We start from the raw sequence: 25195 nt of genomic DNA, 5'->3' as shown, positions 1-25195 counted from the left end.
CGCTCGACATGACACATTCACACGACGACAATACATTTAGCGCGTATATATACAAGAGGAGCACCGAGGGGGTGGCGCACGCGTTACACGTGTTATACACAGGCCAATGGATAATGATAGGTATATATATTTATATAATGTAAGAGCGAATAGCTACGTAGGTGTATTACATATATATATAATATATATATATATATATGTATATCACAAAACGCTTTATTACAAACATTTATATTATTCAAAACTACCGATTCGGCTTGCTAAGTTAGGTAGGTAAGCGTATTATTGTTAATTTTAATATTTATTGATTGTTGTCGTCGCCGAAACATAATAGTAACATCTATACACTACAACTGTTGACGTGACGAGGACACGGCTCGATGACGGATCTCGTCCTCGTCCGGATGAAGTTTGCGCTTGTGCTTCTTCAGATCGAAATTCCGACAGAATCCCTTATTGCATACCGTACACTGGAACGGTTTTTTTTCCCGGTGAGTGTGCATGTGGAACGTCAAATTGTAAATCTAAAAACAATACAGCGAGTTAGTGAACAGACCGGGATCGGGTTGGTCGCTATAAAAGAAGGCAGGGAAACGATGTAGCGAAAAGGGTAACAGAGAATAAGGGTGGGGGATTTTTAAGTTTCAGGTATATACCGCAAGGCAAGTGTAGCCCAACTGTTGGATAACAGCTTTAATTTATATATTTAAATAATTTAATAAAATAGTATATTTAACTAGTTTGTAAGAAATATCCAAGAACCTACGAAAAGACATTTGGCATTTAGGCGTTGATAAAGACGTTATGGTCAACTGTAGGGATTTGTGGAGTGAGATAGGGTTTTCTGCGAGTGTGCAAACCAATTTAAGGGTTCACTGCTGATTATTATAACACTTAATATGATGTAACAACTAATGTTGTTAGTCAGCGGTGTGGATGTGTCTTGAGTGCAGTCTTGAGCTCAAAGTTCTACAGCCAGAGAGTCTGTAATCTGACTGCCAGTGGGGCAGGAGGTATTGGCTAAATTAATGTTGTTGCTTTAAGGTATATTGCGCGAGTTACAGGCTTTCGAAATAATAATTAAAATTACCTGGTGAAACGATTTACCGCATACCGAGCATCTGTACTGTTTGATGCTGTTGTGAGTCAACGTGTGATTTAAGTAGTTGCCTTTCTGGTGGAACCGCCGGTCGCACACCTCGCAACGGTAAGGTTTTATGCCAGTGTGGATTCTTGTGTGTGTGTTCAACGTGGAGCTCCGGTTAAACGATTTACCACATACTCCGCAATGGTGAGGCCTGTCCTGTGTGTGTATGATCTTGTGTCTGCACAGCGTGCTGGCTTGCCTAAACCCTTTGCCGCATATCTGTCCGGGAAAATCAAATATTATGTAATAAAAAGAAATTCGAATAGTTTATTAACAAAAAAAAAAAAACAATCGTAGTACAAGTCGAACAAACTAAAGTAGCAATAAAACATATCAAGAGGTACTTTTACGGTAGTTTATGTAATATTTTATGACGATACCGATCGAGACTGTATTATTTTTCCACTCCATTAAACGTCGGATCCCCTTGCACACGTGTTACAATATTGTTTCAATATTGCTCGACCGTGGGCCTAATATACTACTAGATTTTGAAGGGAAACAAAAAAAAAAAAACAAACACGTGTGTTTTTTGAAATTTGTCTGTCTATTCAAATACATAATAATGTATGGTATACAACTAACTACCTGTTTACTCTGTAAGCTAATTTCAGACTTGATTTTTAGGGGTGTCTATAATCCCTGTAATGTCTTAAACTGTTATGGTTTCTAAGGAGATTTCACCTAACTCAAGCCTATATTGGGAGGAGAGGTTAATTCTCCCTGTGCCCACCCCTATGTATATGAGTATAACCTAAAAGCATGATTGCTGTGTGCAATTTTGTTGTACTGAATATTTTAACTTTCAATTTTTTTTTCGATTGAAATGAAATCACGTACAAAAGTATAAAATTATAAGGACACATTTTTGATAACTTGCAAAAAAAAAAAGAAATATAAAAATACTTAAAAAAATCAAATTAAGTAATTTTATATTAGATTTACATAGAATGTAAAACGTTTTGTATTTTATGTTTGGACAGGCTTTATAGTATATTAGAGTTTGAGGATGGTTCTTTGTAAAATTACTTTTTAGAATCAATAATAGTTTACTCATGAATATAATAGTGTTATCCTCATTATCTACTACATTATACGATATTTAAACTTAATGTACAATTGTAATAAAATTCGTTGAGTCTGTCAGATTAACGTCTCAAAACGATGACCATACAATATTTTTTTTATAAGGAATCACTTAATGTGTAATTATAGAGTTGATGTCATCGTTTTAAATTTTGTAAAGGAGTGTGCTATCTACAATAATTGTTTTGACTCATTTCACTTGTAAAATTAAATGATATGGTATCTTAACGAAAATATTTTAACTACGTATATGTATGTATTTTTTTAGTTCAATTTTATATTCGATCTCCTCCAGCCGAATAATATGAGATCTGTGGTGTATACTAGTCTGTATTGGGAGAATATCCCAAAGCGCATAGCACTTCAACCGGAGGAGCAATTTCGCTAAAACAAGTGAGAGTGCTTAAGCATTAGAAATATTAGTAAATCGCTACTTTTGTTATGCAAAACAAATCATTTTTTTTTTTTTTGGAGGGGGGGGGGGCTAATTTTAAAACTAGGGGTGCTAAGCATACCTAAACCGAAATTACTAACCTTACATATAAACGGCCGGGCCCCCGTATGGACTGGCATGTGACGTGTCAAATTGTAGTGAGCCTGAAAGTGTTTGCCACAATGCGGACACGTGAATACCTTGGAGGCGCTAGGACCTTGGCTGGTGTCTTTTCCTAGACCAGCGGAAGAGGAGATTGCAGATGGCTGGTGTTGTTTGATACCGACATCGGGTCGTTGGAATATAGCTGCAGAATACGACAGCAAATAAGGCATGGGCGAAATCGCAGCCGGTTTAAACGCGGTCGGTATGTATTCTTTGAATGCTGTTGGGCGAGGTTCGTCCTTCATCATGATCCGAGCGATAGAAAAGTCTGTCGGTTTTTTACGGTTTTCGCTGATCGTTGTCATTGTTGTTGTTTCTTGTAAGTTGTATCCAACTAAAACATAAAACGTGTTATTATCAGTCAACTCTACTATACACCGACTATATAGTACTATTTTAATACTATATCCACCTCACTGGGGGGAAAAAATGCTATGCAGCAGTTTTTTTTTTGGATGTCTACCAATCCTTTGACCGGATTTAGCATGACGACTTTCTGGTTAAACTGAAAAAATGTCCTAGTTAAGGGTCTTCCCATAAACGCTATGATTATTGTCATTTTATTATTCACTGTTATCACACGTAATGTACTGTTTGTATAGATTGTAAATAAATATGAAAAAACAATATTTTATTCCGTGAATGATATGTATATATATAAATATATATTATTGACCGATTAATTATAACGTACAAATTCGTATTTTGCCGGCTCGATTCTATTGAACTTTTAACTTAGACCGAACAAAGTGGAGGCGTGTGTTTTGGAAATGAGACAAGTTATACTTAGCCGGTTGTTTGCAGCTCTCGTGCCTGACTTAGTTATTTTAATATGTTTAACAACTTGATAAATTGAGTTTCGACACGATCGATGTCTAATTGCGGGATTATCGTACAAGCCGTCAAAACGTAATTAATAAAACAACTGCAAAAGTGATCGTTTAAATGGTGTACAAGCACTTTTGTCTGTAAAGTTTGTTGTGTTGGAATCGACTAAAGGAACAACGCTGAAAATTTATTTGGTCCTTCCGTCCGGATTCGATCACTGTCCTCGATAACGGCAGCTATGCACTCTGATGGTCATTAGATAATATGTACATATTATTATTATTATTATACAGCCGACAGTGGCAGCACGCAATGCAATTAAAACTGCTACCCGTTACTGTCTTTGAACTCACCGCGCTGTCACTTGAGAAGTTAAAAAAGCGCAAAACACAAATAATGGAAATAATATTATTATTTATTATGTACGGCCCCGATCAAAAAGAACGTGCTCAACAACGGAGGAATACAATAATAATAATAAAAAATGCGCGTTTGGGGAGAGAAGGCATAGCAGGCAGTGATGACTTCTGTTTTGATCGCCGTCGACCACTTGACTTGAAAATCAAAGCGAATCCCTCGATTTTCAACGTGATTTTATGAACCCAAAGCACTGTTGAGTGGTGTTTGGCTGCGACGATATGATCAATCGAAAATTATGTACATAATATATAGGTATAACATAATAATAATAATCATAACATTATAGAGTATAGAGTCTAGAACCGTTATATTAGTGCACAAACGGTAAGCACGCTCACGATTATTCATTTCATTGTACCTATTCAGACGAACAAAAAGAAAAATTGTGCCGTCGTCAATAGCGGTTATAGTTCTTATACTTTTGTGCTCCTTCGTCTGTCCTGTTAACCCGGCCGTTCCGTGGACGTTATTTATGAATAACGGCAATCGTGTATTAGTTAGAATATTTTACTTACTATACAAACAATATACGTATATAGTTTAAAGGGTTAGAAGACCAGACCACTCGACAAGCTCGACTGCCGGTGACAGCCCGATTAAGTCGGAAGAGGATTAACAGCGTTGTCCATTGATTAATAATTTGCTTTGAACAATTTGAATTGAATGCAAAAAAAAAAATTAACACAAACTTTTACAGGAGAACTTGGTGATTTTCAGCCTGTATTGTATGTACCGGCTAGCCGTTAAAATTCTACATTAAATGTACAATCCTTTACCGCCACAAACTACAAATCAACCCGGTATCAGGTCAAGTCTGCTATTTTTTTAGTCCTCGATGAATACATAAAACATCATTATCAAATGTACTCATTTAGGAGTTACGTGGGTAACATGAAGGAGATAACTCAGAAGAAAAGAAAAACAAGGTTCAGATCCTCACCCAAAAAAGTCAGCCAATCAAAGTAGTGGTATCTACATTGTGGCTAAGTCTGTTTTATGTGCCCTCTAGTTGTTCTGTTTAGATAATATGTGCTTGTAGTAATATTGAACGTTATTAGTTGCGTGCGTTGTACTCCAAAACCTTAATAAATCGGACTTACATTCATTGCCTAACTTAATGAAAGCCGACCGGACGTTACACGGTGAAGTTATACAGGGGTTAATAAGGGAAAAGAAGGGTAGTCGAAAGTCACGCATTTAACCACGTATAATCGCATGTAAACGAAAAGCTTATTGCTCTTTATCTCCGATCGTTGTGCGATAGTCGATAATTAATTTAACAGACACGAACAATTTAGGTAGGTACCATATTATAATATTATATTATTATATCAAATAAGTACATAAAATCTATGACAAGGTAAAAGAAAAAATCCAATGAAATTCAATAATATAATATTGCGCGATACGCTACAATGTTTGGTTAGCTTATAATAATAATAATATGGTAAACGTTTTATTTATTTTATTTTTTGTTATCAGTGGTCGGAGAGATGGTTTAAGCAGTTTTCGCCCATTATACACTTGTAAAACCAATTACCTGCACAGGCTTCCCCTATATCGCGTGCGTTTATATTTTATAATATAAAAAAAACACATCCACTTCACGGCCAAAGGTATAACAATATGATGATGATGTATGCACGCATGATAGTTGTTGTTCGAACCCATTAAACATTATAAACCAGCTATCGCACGCGATCAAATTTATTGCCATCTTATCGGCTGTACAAAGTACCTAACACAACTGTTATGATCGGTAACGTACCACCTAGATCCCTTACATTTCAGATCCCCTCTGATATAGCATAATATAGACCTAACGAATAAAAATCCTAGTCAGCACAGTAGTATACAAAATATTATGTTCATAAAGCTGGCGATGTTAGTTCAAAGTAAAGTTGCGTGAAGGCTAACAATTAATAAAATCACCGAAAATTATCTAGACAATTTTGGACAGTAGAAAAAATTGAAAAAAAAAACTTATAACTCGTATAAAAAGTTTCAAAAAAAAATTCTTAGGTACACGTGACATATTTTAAATGCAATTTTGATACTATCTACTCATTTTTTAAAATTTATCAATTTAAAAAAATGTCAATGTAATTCAATCAAATGTAATACAAATTAATAGATTCTATGATATGCAATTTATTTCATTTCAACCTTAGTACTAATTGAGTTACCTCTACACGTTTTATAGGCTAAAATGTATTAATTAATATTATATACCGTAATGATACAAAATTATTTACATTGATAACTCATTAAAGTACTAACGACTCCTCAGTTCAAAACTGGAGCTAGTTGTTGAGATTTTGAGTTTAATCGCAACAACAAAAATGTCAACGAACTTTGAATTATTTTCTAAAGAAGTTAGAGGTTATTGATTATTTTTTAAGTAGATATTATTTTTAGTTGTAGGATAATTATTTTGTTGTTGTTTTAAACTGGAATGTCGATGTGTTAGAAAGGAATTAATATTTTTCCTAGACTTCAATTTTTAGAAGTACCCCAATGAAATTCTACATGTATAAGCTTACCGAAGGTATACGATCAATTTATTTGACTTAAGATCTAGATATTCGTTTTTATACTTTATTTAGATTTATGTTGGAATGTAAATGCAAACTATTTGAAATAAAAAATAAAAAAAAATTCTGGTTAGCGAATTTGTCCAGAAACCATGATGGCAGGGTCCGTTAAGATTATATGATGACAATGATATGCTCATGAGATACTGAATTTTCTTTACAAGTTTGTATGCTAGTCGCTGTCAGTTTTATAACTAAAAAATACAACAATCGAAGACTTTTTCACAACATTTAGATAGGACTTCCTGGTCGGAGAAACACAAGAAAACCTTTCTTGTGTTCAATAAATGTATGTAGAACCGTAGTGTATAATATAATGAAAACCTCCCTAAACTGACAATTCCGTAGAAGGTTGTCACTATGGCTTTGCGTCTAATCTAAGTACATCCCACACCCTACAATTTATAGCTGCATGGATGCTTAAGAAAAAATAAATAAATATGTTAAAAATCGAATAATTAATAAAATTTGGGTTTAAAACTAAAGTACAAAGATATGGCCGAACGAATTGCATAACTCATAATTCTTAATCACGAGCGTTATTCTTTTTGATCTAACCACTTGATCATTATTTAGCTGCTGGTTATGTGCTATGCATGTAAGGAGTCCTACTGCGGCGGTGATTGTCGGGGAAGTATTGCCTTGTAGTTTTTTTGTCAAATCGGCAATACCTCATTCCTGGCCACACGACTGGCAATGACACACGTCTCTCGATATTGGAAACGATTGCGGTCGATAATTAGTGCGGTAGGCGTTGTCGACGGGTTCCCACTGCCCTCGAAAAAAAAATAATAGAAACAGATTGCAATGCGAATAATCGGCTGAAAAATACCCCACTCGGTATGGGACGTAACCAGTTGAATAATAATTATCCGGGGCGGATGTTACGGCCGACTATTATTATGTGTGTTTTGCTGATGGCCCCGAGGGTGGTTAGTTAACATGCCCGTGGCGTTGGCGACGGCGGCTCCAAAAAAACACCGAGTACATTAGAGAGAGAGAATTGGGAATATGTATATATACACATAAATCCCCGACAAACATATTTAAATCGACAATACCGACGGCTTTGGCGCGGTCTACCCCCCTCTGGTACTGTCTTCTGCTAACAACTCGGAAAACAAACACCGATGAAACCAAGAGTATAATATATATATATATATATATATATGTATCAATCACGATAAAGAGGTGAAAACCCGTTGCAGTCGTCTCCGGGGACGAAGCTCGTTTAAATATTGAAAAATTGTTTGCTCACATGGCACGGATGATGCTGTGTGACGTATATTTACATACCTCAATATAACGCTTAAAAAATAAAAAAAATAGGCAATTTTTTTTTGCTCAGCAACGTGCCTAGGATATTTGTTTGGGGGGGGGGGGTAATATGATTGGGGAGGAGTCACGTAGGCTTAACAAATAACCCTAAACACACAAGGTGATTCATTAAGGATAAGACACAATTTTTGAAAACATTTTTATTCGTGTTATTTTACAATATTATAAAACTACTTAATATTTATCTTTTTTTTTTTTAGTATTTTCCAAAGTTCTATCGACTTGTGTAGCTTAAACGGTAACATTCATATCTAATAATTATTAATTAAATATAAAAAGTTGATTAATAATTAACTTTTTAATTGAGAATAATTTGCTGAAAACTGACTGGACGGTGACCAGTTTTTTATTTTTAACTTTTAATGTTATTATATTATCACTAAAAAACCTTAAAAGGTTTACCTTTGCGGTTAGACTGCTTTCGGAATCGGGTAACAATGAACGTTTGTAAATATTACCTATGTTCATAATATTATTATCATATCATAATAGGACTGTGTATTTAGGTATAATCATCACGGTATAACATGTGAGTGTCCTAAACAAAATTCAGGCAAATCACACGGGTTTCTAATTATTCTGTTATGACAAAATCGACCAAAGTTTTAATGCGGTTTTCACGTGTGTTATGGCGAATGTGTCTTCGACAAAACACAATAATGGCATGCAAATGTGAATGGAAGAAATAAAATCGAAAAGCGCGTCGCCGTATAAAACTTTCGCTTTCTACGGTAAACGGGAATGCCGTTGACAGGTCGGCCCCAATAATAATAATAATATGTTCATTCGGAAGGGCAATTGCGCCTTGCACACGCCACAATAATAATCGTATATATATATATATAAGAGGAAAAGAGCGGTCCGGCCGAAATTGAAAAAAAAAAATTTCAACACCCTCCCAAAGGCAATAATAATCATCATCGCGCTCTGGTCGTGTCACGCACGAAGACGGAAATAGTAATATGGATAATATTCTCGATCCGATTAAATACTAGATTGAGAGGAGTTCGGTCGACACCACAAACCATTCGTATTTATATTTTAATGTGTGTCTATACACACTGAACATACATATAGAGAGGGAGGATCATAATATTATTATGTGGTGTGTACCGTATCCCCAGAGCCCACTTGTCCTGGGCGCACATATCGCACTCGGTTAGGTCTTCTCGGTCTCCATTGTCGTGTAACTCCACCGCGACAACGACAATGTTTGCGCACATTGAAAAGGTGCACCGAGCGCATTGTCCTTCGCAAAAATGAAAAAAAATCGCCTGTTATTTGTTTAAAAAAAAAAAGAAATACACCGACCGGGGAACAATTATAAATATTGTGCCCTCGACGGAATTTCAAAATTTACTCTAAGTGATTAAAAAAACCGCAATAATATAAACACAATACGGTCGACCGCCAATCTGGGCGCTCGTTTACACGTATTGGAAAACGTATTTGCACGAGGGGAAAATATAGAAAAAAAAATATATATGTAATAATCGAGGCGTTCTCTAGACAGAGGACCTATATGCAAAATAACGGCCTGGAGAAATTGCCAAATAAAATAATGTTTTAATACTTTTATTGTAAAACATTATCAGACATTGAGTCCTAAAACTGGAATAAGAAAAATATGGCTTAATAGGGCGTCGCACCGCCCATTTTTAAGGCGTAAACTGTAGGAAATTTTTTACAAAATCTTAATTTAAAGGTTAAACTGTGATGTGTAATTATTAGTTCAATAACTAGGACTTTATTTCGGTAGTTGATTTATTTTTTGGACTATCTGAGCATACTTGAAAGCGATTTAAAAATGTTTTTTCATCTCTACATGTTTAAGCAGACTGAAAATAACTTCCTTAATTTTGGTTTTAGAGTAAAAGCACCCATTATAAAATTAAAAGAGAACAATATTCCGGAGGGCAAGACGGTGCGTTTTTTTCATTACTTTAAGTATAACGGTCAATACATAGTTTAGAAATAACGACTATTTAAACATTTTTAAATGACTGTCACTCTTTAAAAAATTATTTTTTTTTTAAAAAAACGCACTGTCTTGCTCTCCGGAATATTGTTTTCTTTTAATTTTATAATGGGTGCTTTTACTCTAAAACCAAAATTAAGCGAGTTATTTTCAGTCTGCTTAAACATATTTTTACCGCTGAAAATCACCGGTGCTATGCCCTCTTAAAATTTCTGTTTTGTTTGTCAACGTGTTAATCGTTAGTACATTTTGAACTTGTCCGACAGTTTCTCGATTTTGAAGGGGAAGGTAGAATTTTTTCAATGTTTCGCCTAATGTAATAATTTTCGGGTTCGATTTTTGATCTACAGAGTTGCTATACACGAGGAAGTCGGTTTAGTAGCGGCTTAGAAGATATCGTCGTGGGTCTAGGCACAAAACACATCATTGTAAACTCAAAAACCTGCGTTGTGCGTGGACGGTATAATAAATTTCCAACCGCCCGTGTTTGTTTCTAAGGTCCGATGTCGTTCTTAAAACATTATTATCGAAAATAACGTATATCCAAGTATACCTATTTAAAGTATACGTGTTCAATCGTGATGTTCACTCGGCCAGGAGTGTATATTTTGCGGAAACTTAAACACGTGCCGGCGCTAGCGTTGTCAGCCTCTTCAATGACGTGCTGCGTTGTTTGTCGCCGACACGATCATTATTGTTGTATAAACACACGATCTTGGTGATTTAAAAACATACATAAATAACCACCAAACCGGTGTGAACTATAATAATATAGACACTAGAGACGATACACTATTATTATACCCCGCATGATTATCATAAGGCGAAATTAGTTGCCGTTTTTTGTGTGCTCGGAACCCCTCCCTAGTTTTGAAATTGGAGAATTAAAAATATTTTTAATACCACACTCCACCTAACCTTTGATTTAAAACGCTTTTTTTGGGAGGGGGCATCTGATTACCGTCTCTTTTACTTAAAGGCGCAAAAGTATACAAAACGAAGTATTCCAAAAGTACCGTGAAAATGTTTTTTTTTAAATGAACGGTCGACGCCTATTTCGACTATACCTATTTAAAAAGTAAATCTTTAAAATTTGTGCTGAATAACAGCTCCTTATAATGAAAATTTCAGAACTGCTTTCCTAAAAGTAGCTGTGAAATTCAGCCTGTCAACTCACTTCTATGTACTACAATTATTAGAGATTTTACGATTAACATACTTGGTGGAAATCTCCCTGCTAGTACCTTTCAGGATTTAAAAACAACATTAAAAATACCCTCCCACCACCCCCTCTCACATCCAAATACAACGTGTACCATAAATTAAAGGGGTCAGTGGATAAAGGTGTTAGCTGACATTTTTGAAATTGTTCAGGAACGCCACTTTTGTAACTAAATTTTACACGAAAGCTATGGAACTTTTGTATATTCAATAGATGAAATAACTATTAGAGGAAAAATATCGGTCTAGAGATCCTCTATACTATACTATAACACTATAACCCTTTTATTCATGCAATAAAATGCATTTTCGAAAAAATGTTAGTTAACACCTTTATCCACTGACCCTTTCAATTATATTTAAATATAATTTTACTGAAAATTAAACGGCATTCGCGTTCTTTTCCCTTAGTATGCTATATGAAAATTGTATACGATTTTTGGTAATAGGTTAAAATTGCCATAGGATTAAAAAACAGGGGCGGAAGAACCAAATCGTATTTTATTTTAATTATAGGAATAATACATGTATAGTAATAACTAGGACCAATCGGGGAAATTAAAAGTAAATAGAGCAAATGTGCGAAATTATTATATTTCAAAAATTGATCAACATACATATATAGTACCAAGTAAGTATTTAATTATTTAAGTATTTAAGTATTTTAATTTGCGTTTATATTGTTTATTAAATATGAAAATAGGCACACACAAGGGCGCCCACGAGTGAAAATTCAAGAGGAGGCCCTATGATTGTGTAATAAATTTTGGGAATTTGGGAAATTGAATATAATTTATTTTAACTTGCAGAAGAGTCAAGGGGGAATTGTCCCCCGTGTCCCTCCCTTGGCACACATGACACATATCATGCAATAACAGAAATTCAACTTTATTTACATAATATATTACAGAATAATTGTCAGTGAGGAAAAAACTAAATACATGAAAGTTTCTAAAGAGGAAAATATTCTAGGCGGTATTATTAATAATAATAGTAATAACAATAATAACATTAAAATTGGTCAATTCACATTTGAACGCGTGAATAGCTTCAAATATCTTGGAACACTAATTAACAGTAAAAATGACATGCACCAAGAGGTACAACAAATAATCAATAACGCCATTCCGGCTTATTTTTCAATAGTAAGAATATTAAAGTCGAAAATACTCTCTAGAGAGTCGAAAGTAAGATTGTACATAGCATAATATATAAGACCCATCTTAACCTATGGGGGTGCGAGGTATGGGCTACGATCAAAAGGGATGAAAATAAATTTATAACGTTTGAAAGAAAAGTGTTGAGAAGAATATATGGCCCATACTACAATACTTCCACACAACAATACGATATTATACATAACGAAAATTTAAGGAATCTATTTAATCTAATTAAATGTCGTTGTCTTTATGAAAATTAAACGAATACAGTGGCTTGGGCATGTTTGGAGAGCAGAAGGAAGTGAAATAAAGGAAATATTATACAAGAAATTAAATATGAAAAGACCTCGTGCAAGACCAAGACAAATAGATGGCTAGATACAGTACTAAAGGATTTACGAACCTTAGGTACACGATACAGGTAGGAAATGCAGGAGCCAGAGAACGATGGAGAGAAGAACAAGACTTTATTTTTCATAAACACTATTAAATTTGTTTCCCTAAGTCACCCTATTCTACTACTTTTGCATCTCAGATGTTTCAACTAAGACAGATTTTACTCTGATTTTTGAAAAAAAGATTAAATTTTTTGTCTATTTGGTTACAATTAAGTTAAATGAATGGCCACAGATATTAGCACAATAATTGTCGTTTTTGTAGATTTTTCTTGATTCCTGTAAGAAATTTTTATATTTTTATTTACCCTTTCTTACAAACACCGTCGAATAAATTAACTATTTCTAATTTACATGCAAGTAGTTTCCTATAATCCAAATAGTATTTGGCCAACATCAATGTGATTAATTAGAGATTAATTTCTAAGTTCTCTAATTTGTACACCCATTATACTCGCAAAATAATTAAAAATGTATTTATGATTTGAAAATGATAAATGCACTAAATGGTAAAAAAATATAAAAAGCTATATCCTTATAAGCTATATTACCTTATCGGCCATACCATAGTAAGCTTAATTGGGCAATGCTCCTTCCTGTATGGTTAAGTTATTATTTTTATTTCATTAGACATTGTTTATTATACAATTCTAATAAATTAAATTTATTATATAACTTATTTCTATAATTTAGTTTGAATCAGAGCAGACTAACACAAGAACTTAAAACTAGATTAAATAAAAATTAGAACATAGACTTAGACTAGGAATTATAAGTTATAATATAGTATATATATTTTTACAACATTTGACTCAAATTATTTTAGTATAGGTTTCAAATTAAAATGGCCGAAAAGGTTTCCTCCACTCAGAGAAACGGTAATTTATTAACTTAAACACTACAAGTTTCGCTACAAGTATTTTTTTTATAGTTAAAGTAGTCACTTACTACTTGTAGTTAAAAACTACCTATAGTTATAGTTACAGTGTACAACATATACTTACAGGAGGAGGTTTGATGGGCACCTTAAGCATGAAAGTCGTCCGGGTTCCGCGGCGGTTTTCCCTATAAGAGCAACTTTGGACTAAGATTTTCCAACTTGGAAATCCAAAACAGTCACTTCGGGTCGCCTGCAAAAGAGTAGCCGGCCCGACAGGGACGACCGACGAAATGGTAGCTGAAATTTCCCGCCTACCGACGACCGGGGAAGAGTGCACGTGCCCCTTTGGGAGAGAGGGAACGGGAACAGGCAAATGCCACCATGTTGGCGGTGGCATTTTCCAGCCCGATCCCGGAAAATCGATAACCGGGAGGATGCGGCGGCGTCCCGGGAAAACCAACCCCGCGTCGAGCTCCGCCCAAAAGGCGGTAACCCGGCGCCTCCCGGGAGACGCGACCCTCCCCCCCTGGAGGGGTTGCACGGATAAACCCGAGAAAACGCCAACATTTTCCCCACGGCAATCCTATTACAAGACGTTACAACAGTGTTAATTCGACCGTGGACGCGGACCGTGGTGTTTCGAACGGGACAAAATATAATACAATATAACGTTGTACTTAACGAGGCAAGTCATGTAAGTGCATGGTGATCGAACCATAAGTCGCGTCTATTGTAAAACTTCTAAGTATATACTTGTCGTCTGCAATAATACACTAATACCCCCCATACGAATACAATGTAAATATATTCCGTACCTACGCATTTTTCCTTTGGTGTTGACCACTCTCTGCACGTGGTTCCCGGGGTACAATAATCAAGTTTAGGTATTGTAAGTATATGTTTTATAATATTTTTTTTTCAAGTGACACCGCGTAGCAACCGAAAATTGGATGCAAGGCTGGATGGCTCGCCTGAATATCAAAAAGAGTGTGCCGCCGACCAAGACGAAAAGAAACGTTTGGACAAATATTTATTTAAGTATTTAAAAAAAAAAAAAACCAGTGTAGTGGTGTTGGGGCATAATATTGGAGACGGAACATATCAAAAGATCCGTAGAAAAGTGTCTACTCTTACTGAGAGGAAAGGGTTATTGATGTTTATTTTACTTGTCAACCTATATTGACATTATTATGCGCAATGAACATTCTATTGGTACAAATTTACAACTAATTTGTCTATTTTTCGATTTTGAAGAGAAAGAGGTGCTTTTTTAATTGTTGTGCTTTCACGTACAATTTCTGATCTATAGAGTTACCACATGAGGAAATCGGTTCAGTGTGGTTTAAAAGATATCATTGTAAAAACAATAACTTTTCAGCTCCGCGACGAAGCTTAAACATAAAAAACCGGTATTTACACAATTATACAACTTACTTAATTAAATTAGATTTGACCGAAAAATCGAATTAAACATTTTTTATACTATCGGAGGGAAAACACTAAGCATGGCCGTACTAAGGAGGGGGGGTTTTCTTAAGACGGCAAATGCGGTACTTAAATTGAGAAGATTATGTTTATTTTAAACACACATGCAGTTAATAGAAATCTCTCACTGCTAAAAGTTTGAAAATTGACTCTTTTCCGCTCAAAACAGAATTATACATACCTATGGAGAAAAAAATCGTATAAATTAATCTATCATTTAATTTCAGCTTGATTTATTATTCATATGAAAAAAATACCAGCTGTATGATAAAAGAAATAATTATTTTGATATAAATTTTATTAAATTGATAAACAAACACAGATTTTGGATAAATTATAATGTATTTTTCGAAAATGTATGCGATTGGTACTTTGGGGATTCAAAATTTAAAAAAGTCGACTCGTTCACCCTTAGAATCGGTGGGAAAAAAGTAGATAGTTTTACTTTGACTTGAAATAACTTTTCGAAAAATGACCAGATCGAGTTAACATTTAAATGGAATATTTATTCGACATGTCCTTGTACAATAATACTTTCAAACCTGAATTTTACCAAGCAAACCCCTCCCACAGGGGGTGGAAGTTTTTTTAAATTAATCAGAAAGTAATGAATTTACTATAAAATATATCCAAGGTAGTTCATGGTATACATAGCAATTGCATAGTATGCAGAAGCCAATACGCTAATATGAAGGTAACAAGTAGATGCAAAGCTACTACAAAATCACATTCAAGTTATAAAATATGAAAGTCTTTTGGGTGTTTTCTCGATTTCAAATAAGAATAGGGTGTTTTTTACATTTTTGACTCGATTGAGTATCTTTGAGGTGCAACGATTTCTGATTTATGGGCTTGCTACATAAAGAAATGGGTTCAGCAGCCGCTTATAATGTTTTGTGGGTCCCAGACAATAAAATTAAAGAATGAATAAAAACATCATCTCAGCTAGGTATCAAAGCTAACTAAAATATACGTTTTATACTTTTTAAAATTTTTTCACCTAAAATAGACAGTGGGTCTATACCCACTGTCAAAATTATGATCGCTCATGATGGTTGTCATCACTGCCACTGAAAAAATACAAAATGATAATTTAGGTACATTAGGTATATATATTTAAAATAAAACATGTAATAACAAACATAAAATATTATCGATTTAAACAACAAAAAATAATAAAAGATGTTAACGTGATGATGTAATATAATCTTATAATTAGTTTTACTCAGCGTTATATTATTCACAATGCATAACACAAATATTTTGTGTTCAATATAAAGATGTTTGTATTTTACAACTATGTGTGCATCAAAATAATGTACATTAAAATTCAGCAATACTACTTACATAGGAATTTGCAGGGAAAACTGCTTATTAGATTATTGGCTGTACTATGGCTGAACTTAAGTTCGTTAAATACGCTAGGGTGTATTATAATTAGTTAATACTTATATAAATTAGATGTTATTGATAAAAACGTTTTATAACAATGGTATATAATAAAAATAAATGACCGTTATTAAATTGTTCACGTTAGTATTGTATTTACATAAAACAAAAAATAATAATGTGTTAATAGTAAATTATATGTGAGAGGCACACATTGTGCAAATACTTAAAGATTAATACTTTACTTTTTAAATAAATAACAATACATATTAAAAGCTGCTACTCAAGCGAATATAAATATTTATATTGATTATCCAAATTTTAGACCAAGAGTTAAACAGCGAAACAGAATTTGGATAACCATAGTGACACAAGGTGATTCTAATATCTGATACTTAATTTTTTTTATTACTTTTTTAAAGTATTATTTATATAAAATAAATGTTTGATATTAAATTTTTATACCATCTGTTTAAGTTAATTTTTAGTATGCTTTTAGATTTATATTAAGTAAAGGATGGTTTTTGGCAATTTTTAAATATTTTTACTATTATACATTTATTTTTGATACTTTGTTACCAATGAATTATGTATTTAATTTTTACAAGTCTCGTAATATTATTGAAACATTAAAGTGTTTTAAACAAAACCTGTAATCTAAGTTTTTAATATAAATTCATATATTATAAAAAATAGTTAGGTTTCGGTTATAAAAATACCCAAAAATCAAAGAAAATGTGTTAAAATAACAAAAATTATAAAAAAAAATTCAAGGAAAGAATCACCTCGTTTTTAAAATTAATATTTAGATGTGATGAAATTGTCAATAGTGTAATGTATGTATATTATATTAGTTATTAATCATTTTGCTGTTGTTGATGTTGTTGGTAACATTTTGAACACAGGTTTTTAGTAGCGGGCGATCCAAAAAATGGACATTCCTCAACACGGCAAGGCTCGCCTTCGGGAACAGTATCGTAAAACGTAGACTTTGATAAATACAAAGTAGAATCTACGTTAGTGGTAGCTTTGACTGGAGTCATTTGTCCGACTTTTATATGCGACTCTGAATCAACTTCTGTGTAAAAACGTGATTTACCAGCTCCGTAACGAGGTGTTTGATCCGCCTGGAATATTTAAAAAAAAAATTATTTTTAACTAGACTATACTCAATCTGATTTAGTACATTGTACTCAGTCTGGAATGAAAATAATATTCTGTTTAAGAGGAACGAAAAGCGTCAATTTTTTTACAAATAAAGGCTAAAACGCGAAGTCATTTTCTGAAGTGTCCACCGAACCCCGATTTCAAAATTTATTTTTGTTTTATAGTTTAACATCTTTTCTATGGATGCTTAAGGCCAATTTTTTATTTTTATTTTCAAAAAAATTGTGTAAGCACTTATATTTTTACTTTTTTATAGTTTTTCTAATAAATTGAACTAATTTTCTAATTGCTAAATCAAAAATAGGACTTTCGAGTCCCTAAAGGAAAAATAGTAAGCTTTACTATATAAAAAACAAAAATTGAAATCTGTCCAATAGATACGCCAGTAAATGACTTCTACGGAAGTTATTTTTTGTCAAACTTTCGTCATAACTCGGAGAAAAATAACTTCAAAAGTATTATAAATAGAAAAACTTAATATTTTTTCTCCTTAAAATTAGTCGGCATATTAAAAATGGCTACTAGATCAATTTTTGTCAAATATTGCCTATAATCTTTTACTCCTTAATAAATACCGCTTTCCGTTCCCATTAATGGATAATATAATTGAGTGCTAATATTCAATAATAATACTTGATATCAGGAAAAATAAAAAACTCACATATGGAGAAAGACGAAATCGTTCTGCAGCGGTTTGTAAATAGTTTTTAATCATGACGTCGTGGTATTCGTGTTTTTTGTCAGTATTAATCAGAGCGCAAAGAGTGTACTTTGACTGTAGAGCTACGGTAAGATTTTTAATTGAGTTTGTTCGAGATAGTTTTGATTTCAATTTATTACCCACAGACCGTCCCAAACTTCCGAAAAGTCCATTTTTACCCGACGATTCATTATTTCCCTATAACAAACATTAGTGTGAAGAACTAAATTATAAGTTTTAAATTTGCAACAACAATGTCATACTTGCGGGTCGAGTTTGACAATATCTAAATACTCGTTTAGCATTGTTAAAGAATCGGTGAACGACAAATCTTGATTTTTGTCTGGTGTTTGGTCAGTTGTTCCTGGATCGATTGGAAACTGTATCGGCAAAAGATCGCCGTTTGAATCGACCAAAGGAACGGCGGCTATATAATGAATTCCACAAATTATTAAATATTAACACGTGTAAGAAATAATTAATATTTAATTACGTTATAAACACATACACGAAAGTACCGAGTTGGGTGTTTCCATTGCCACTAATGCAGAGAAATGTCCACCGTCGTATGCTAGTAACAACGGTGAACGATGACAGTCGCTTGAAAAGTACTCGAATGGCAAATAAACTCCTCCAAACTGTATCGGAGCTAATGCTTCACCATTCATGTCCTAAACAATTGGGTTACACAATTAAAACTAGAACTTTAGTACAAATAAACAAATTTTACAAAAAAAATACTAAACAAACAGATAAATCTTTTACTCTTATAGATAAGTCAACGAATCTTGTTCAAAAACATATTCTATGCCAATATATTTTTATAAAAAAAGAATACAAATCCATATTTGGTTTTGTATAACAGAGTACAAGCCGCAATTAAATATAAAACTGGTCGGCATATTTCATTTTGAACCAACACACTCACTTTATGTTTTAGCGGAATAAAATCCTCAAATCGTATGTTTATAATAAAAAAATCCTTCATTAGCAATCATACCTTAAGAATTGTATCCGCGACGACGATGATAGGCCTTCTTAAGATGTGAGCCAGAGCTAGAACGTGTATTTCTTCAAGACTCTCATAAATATCTCCTTCAGTTTCACCATTAGCAGTGCTGAACATATAAATATATTAATAAATATGTTTTACTTTGAATAACTTTTTTAATACCTCGATATACTGTGCCTTCTCATCCGAGGCACAGTAGAAGCCATACTGACGATGGCATTCCACTCTCTACGCCACTCCTGTTCAGTGTAAACGAGACCGAACTGAGAGTTTAATATTGTTTGTTGTCGCCGCCATCGTCGCCAAAGTGCTTCACGTACCAGACTCGTGCTCAGAAACGTATGCAAAGTCCGTCTCAAACACAACAAACGATCATGAAATCCCCACATACCTATAATTATTAAACAAATAATGATTAATGTAGTGCACAAGTTTAAGGTAAGTAATCGATAACAGAATAATACATGATTATTTAGTACGTACCCAATGAAGCAGCATGTAGTAGACAGTTACCATCGCCAGAAGTTGAAAGTGGCCAGAGCTTTTGACAAAAACCAGACCACCAATTCAGTCGATTGGCGTTTTCCAAGGAATTTTGCATTGCTACTGCTATTAAATCTTTTTCAATAAACAATCGAAATTTCTCTACATTAAAAAAAAAAAAGATAACATTGTTAGACACATACAGTAAGAAATTAAATTTTGCATGAAGATAATAGATAAAAGATTTCTATTTTTATAAAAGCAAAAATAATAAGATGAAAATCTATTATTGACGACATGTGTTGCAACAAAACTGTACCACAAATTGTAAACAAATACTTAGTAAAATTCATAAAAAATGTTTTGCAATTACCTTCGAGTGCCGCCAAATCTGGTAACATAAATGTGTACACTGGAGTTTCCACAACAGGCAACTCGTCTTCGGCACTATCCACCAATACTAGTTCTGATCTTGCTTGAGATACAATATTTACATTATCGGTGGCACGCGAAATACCTCTTTTGAGTGTTTTATCTATATAAATGAATATATATAATAATGTTTAATAAATAACACACCAATTTGATTCAGAAAAATACAGCTAATTCTTCGTCTAAACTTTTTTTTAATAGTTTTTGAAACATGATAATTACAATGTAATTTATTCCAAATTTTTAAAATAAAACTTCAATTTATGACAAATATAATATTGTTAACATTATTTTGATCAACAATAATGTAATTGAATATTAAATATCAATTTTCTGAGGCAGTACACTTACAAGCATTAGCATCAAAGGGTTCGTCTGGATGTTGTGGCGGGGTAGTTCCCGACAGAGGTATGAAGATTGCATTTTTCGGTAATGAAGATGTATCTTCCATGAAAGGAACTGTAGTGATATTTCCGTTTTCCAAATCCTCAAAGTTGTTGTAATTATTATACAACACAGAATCGACTTGGTCTTGATGGTAAGAGCCTGTTCGCTCCACCTTGACCAAATGTGCATTGCTTTCCTCCACGTTGATAGCTAATTAACGTAATGAACATTTTATTAAATACAGTTTCATTTTAAAACTCGATAATATGGCATTAAATTCAAAACTAATATAAACAAATGTGTTTTTAAAAATACATTTTAAATCGTGAAAAATTCTCCAAACATTAATTAGATACGTAAAAATGAAGAAAATATTGTATCATTTTAGAGATAAGCACATACCAAACATTATCAAATAGTATGTATTATTATTAAATACAAAGTCATCGTTGTTTATAACAGGAAAATGAATAACATCATTTTTGTCATGCAAACACCATTAGCAACAAAGAACATTAAATTTAACGAAAGTCGAAAATTAAATGGAATAAATGTTTGGCACGTCAATTGTGATTAACGACAAGAAAAAACTTTATGTTTGAAAATGTATACAGTAAAAAATTATGAATGCGTTAAAGTAAAAATCTAGTTATACACTGTTGTTTCAAGTAGGTAGCATAGAATGTAATGTATTTATACAATTCATTAGTCACAGTATTGATGGTCGTTTAGTAAAAATAAACTGAAATCAACAAGTTCAGTAATAGATGTGAAATAAAAATAAGTAATTTAATTTTACATGTTTATTAATACAAACACAACTGTAACTACTAACTGTACTCCAAACCGTTTAGTTTGTTATCGAAATAAATATACTCACGTTATGCTTTACAGTTCTGACATTGATTCGATTGTTTTGAAGCTAGCAAAATGCAAACAAAACGTTATAAACGCACTATACAATAATATAATTTTATTATGCAAAACGGTTTTCGCTTTATTTATTTAAATCATGTCGCAATTTTTTATATTTTTTTCAAGGTAATTGCAATTTGCAAAATGCAAAATGCAGAATGCACATAGCCGATGGCTGATAATAGTATCTAATCCGTCATAATATATGTATTTATAATAACACTTTTTTTTTTTTTATTATTCTAATACGACGGAAACGCATTTCTTCCAGGACAAACCATTGATAAAATATATTTAAGTAGATGTTTTTCTAAAATTGCCTTCCCAAAGTTTATAATATAATTGACAGTGTTTTCGAATTTCGACCTCTGTGCCCTATTTGGAATTGGGATTTGGGTGTATTCATAATTAAGTATTATTATTCGACTATTTATTCCAAATTACGCGCCTACCTCCTAACACCCTCCTTCCCAAGGTACACGCTTGTCATGACTCATGATACCCGACGGGGTGAGGGGAAAAGCCATCAGGGTCATAGCTGCTGTTGGTTAGTATTCGGTTACCATCAACCAATTCCCCGGTTATAGATAACTAAATTATCTATAACCGTGACCAAGTCCTAACCGTCGAGCGTTTGTGATAACAATTTATACATCTGTTGTTGTTGTTGTTGTATGCTTCGTCGGGGTTACACCGCAAAACGTCGCCACCGCAAAACGTCGCCCGACAAAACGTCGCCGGACAAAAAATCGACAAAACGTCGCCGGATAAAAAATCGACAAAACGCCGCCGGACTAAACGCTGCCCGTAAAAAGACCGCCTCCCAGTAATGCCAACACTAACAATATGTGTATATAATATACGATTATTAATGGTGCTAGTTGTGCTGCCAGCATGACATATTATTAAGGAGTAAATAGTAATCATCCATCTCATTTGACCATATTAATTTTTAAATATTTATTATTATGGTTAAATGACATTTTATAATTGAATTTTGAAAGAAAGAGCTTTTTGAAAATTAATGTGTAGCAAAAAAAAAAAAAAAATAGAAAACACTGATCAAATACTTGTACCTCTTTTAATGTTTATTACAAATCAATGGTTATACAAATTTATAGTGACTTGGAAAATGAAACCAAAACTAATGCAATAAAATTAAACTTTTTTTCTTTTTTGAAGCCACACCACTTTTACAACGAACGAACCAATTTAGGTATACCTAATATAAAAACAATCTAATGTATTTTTCATAGACAATTTTTAATTAAAATAAACTGAAGAACTAAATTAATCCGTGCTCGCGACTTCCATCAGACTTTGTTTATTAAGAAAAAAAATACTTAAAAGTATACAAAAAACGGCAGGTCTTATGTGAATAATAACAACTATTAAAGTCTTATAAATAAAGTCTTCATCTGTTGTCTTTGCAGAACCACAAAGAATATGGACCGAAAGGTTAATAACAATTAAACGACGGCTATTATATTCCAATTCTCCATTGAAAAAAGAATATACGTTGAGATGCAGTGGCGCTAAAATCGTTTTAAGACGAAAACATCACATCTAAGTCACGTGTGTTGTCCGAAACGTTAAAGGATGATCGAATTAACCCCTTAGATAATTCCCTTTAGGGATACTATAGTCCCCTAAAAAACAAAATATTTATAAAATTGAAAATTTATAATAAGAGCTAAAACAAATTACGATTATATTCCAAATGTTTACTTATTAATACTTATTTTGACTTAATCTACCACAAACCAGGCAAATTTTACTACACTCGATAAAAAAATGCAATCATTTAAATAAAAATCGCGTTTGATTTAATACAATCATCATTTGGTATTGGCCCTATACATTTTTTCATTACTATCAACAAGTTTTAATAAACTGACACATTATTTATACACTTGATAAAACATTTAACATGTTAATTAATATTACATACCTACACTTTATAGTAATATACCTACTACTAATTTGTTTGCAAATCACTAATGCAATCATGTGAGATATTCCATATACCGATTACCGAGTACAATTAAATAGTACCTAACCAGTTGTACTGTAAGTATAAATGGCACTACTATACAACATATAAATAAGCATAATACAGGGTGATCCAACTAACGTAAGACACTCATTTTCCCTGAAAATATAAATATTTTGAAAACAATTTTTTTCCTAAACCCTTAGGTACATATTTTACTACATTTTTTAATATTTTAAAACATTTTATCGCCAATCCTTATAAGCCAAAAAAGGGGATTTTTGGTTTTTTTAAATGGCAACATATGTTTTTAATTACATAAGTTTGTAGACAAAAAATTTAAAAATGTGTTAGCGTTAATTTTTTTTATTTTTATTAAACTGTTCATTAGTTATGACTATGTTAAGATACTACATTTCCTCTTAATAATAATCATATTTCTTCGGTTTGTCCAAAACCGGTAGCACATCAAATTCATATTTATGTTCGCATTGTCCAATTGGCGATAACATTCTAACAACTAGGAATTCACTATAAAATATTTTGAAATAGACAAAGGTTCTTATCTACAGATTACTTAGATTATAGGTTATTTATTATATCTGATTATGGTACAGAGTACGGTAACATGTCAAATTATTTGTACGCAATGTAATAAAACTACTCGTCTTTGTAGTAACGATTGAAAATAATATGAAATACAGTCAAAAACTCAAATCTTTATAAAGTCATAACAAATGAACAAATAAATGAAAATTCAAAACTCAAACGCTAACATAATTTTTAATTTTTTGTCTACTAACTTATGTAATTAAAAACATATGTTGCCATTAAAAAAAACAAAAATCCCCCATTTTGGCTTATAAGGATTCGTGATAAAAATTTTCAAAATATTGAAAAATGTAGTAAAATATGTACCTAAAAGTTTAGGAAAAAAATTGTTTTCAAAATATTTATATTTTCAGAGAAAATGAGTGTCTTACGTTAGTTGGATCACCCTGTATAAAAACTTCTATGAAACTTTTGTGTGTATATTTTTTTTAAATTGCTCAATTTTACTGCCTTACCTTATAAAACAAAAATACTACACTTTACTATTATTGTCTTTGTTGTTTATTTACACGAATAAATAGGTAGCAAAGATGAGTATCAGTGATCCCTGGATTCAGAGTGACGGACAATCTCAATAAAGACTTTAGCCTAGTTACACTTAGCCTAAGTAATAGCATCATATTTTGATTTACAAATCGATCAAGTAGTGCAGGTATGTGTATAAATAAACACGGTTACTATATTTAACCCTTTTTTTTAATGACTTAAGTGGTACACTCTGAACTATGCAAAATATAACACCTAAATTATTCCATTTGAACGGCGCAATTTGTAGTGTTAATTACATATTCGAGATCATCTCGTCGATGATCTTTTCAATGGCAAAAACATATTGATAAATGAACCCCTTTCAGACAAGTTGGTTAATAGATGTAGTATTATACCTTGCCTGTCAAAGTGATTTTAAAACGCCTACAATAGAAAAGATAAAGGACAATATTACTTGTGAACAACTAGGCGTTGTTGTTATATTTC

General features: G+C 32.7%; 2 protein-coding genes across 3 annotated transcripts; both read right to left on the bottom strand.

Moving 5' to 3' along the window:
* Positions 1-252: 252 nt before the first annotated feature.
* Positions 253-13889, bottom strand: LOC126846799 (fez family zinc finger protein 2-like). The gene is made up of 4 exons (XM_050586597.1): positions 13770-13889; positions 2768-3165; positions 1091-1366; positions 253-524 (listed from the first exon to the last, which is right to left on the bottom strand). Exons 2-4 carry the CDS (start codon positions 3134-3136, stop codon positions 348-350), a joined length of 822 nt encoding a protein of 273 aa, XP_050442554.1. The 5' UTR covers positions 3137-3165; positions 13770-13889; the 3' UTR covers positions 253-347.
* A 2376-nt stretch (positions 13890-16265) lies between these two features.
* LOC126846349 (OTU domain-containing protein 7B-like) lies at positions 16266-21802 on the bottom strand. Of its 2 annotated transcripts, none has more exons than XM_050585677.1 (10): positions 21103-21197; positions 20665-20910; positions 20255-20416; positions 19882-20043; positions 19561-19789; positions 19387-19504; positions 18895-19057; positions 18650-18813; positions 18348-18584; positions 16266-17646 (listed from the first exon to the last, which is right to left on the bottom strand). In XM_050585677.1, exons 1-10 carry the CDS (start codon positions 21107-21109, stop codon positions 17377-17379), a joined length of 1758 nt encoding a protein of 585 aa, XP_050441634.1. In that variant the 5' UTR covers positions 21110-21197; the 3' UTR covers positions 16266-17376. The 2 variants fall into 2 exon arrangements, with proteins under 2 accessions (XP_050441634.1, XP_050441635.1); XM_050585678.1 differs by lacking the exon at positions 21103-21197 and adding an exon at positions 21581-21802 and having other exon boundaries at positions 16267-17646.
* Positions 21803-25195: the final 3393 nt, after the last annotated feature.

This window comes from Adelges cooleyi, unplaced genomic scaffold, assembly GCF_023614345.1.
Source record: "Adelges cooleyi isolate 19-005CV unplaced genomic scaffold, UGA_ACOO_1.1 ACOO_flye_CR_arks_rails_tigmint_CR_PRNA_9, whole genome shotgun sequence".
NCBI classification, from domain to species: Eukaryota; Metazoa; Arthropoda; class Insecta; order Hemiptera; family Adelgidae; genus Adelges; species Adelges cooleyi.
This window is presented reverse-complemented; position numbering and strand designations above follow the sequence as displayed.

Excerpts from the sequence above, each read along its gene's own strand:
- LOC126846799 (XM_050586597.1), bottom strand. The coding sequence starts at position 3,136 with ATGACAACGATCAGCGAAAACCGTAAAAAACCGACAGACTTTTCTATC. Across the intron at positions 1,367-2,767 it reads CCCGGCCGTTTATATGTAAG|ATATGCGGCAAAGGGTTTAG; the intron begins GTTAGTAATTTC and ends TTTCCCGGACAG. Across the intron at positions 525-1,090 it reads GCGGTAAATCGTTTCACCAG|ATTTACAATTTGACGTTCCA; the intron begins GTAATTTTAATT and ends TATTGTTTTTAG.
- LOC126846349 (XM_050585677.1), bottom strand. Across the intron at positions 20,417-20,664 it reads ACCCTTTGATGCTAATGCTT|ATAAAACACTCAAAAGAGGT; the intron begins GTAAGTGTACTG and ends TCATTTATATAG. Across the intron at positions 19,790-19,881 it reads ACTACATGCTGCTTCATTGG|GTATGTGGGGATTTCATGAT; the intron begins GTACGTACTAAA and ends TAATAATTATAG.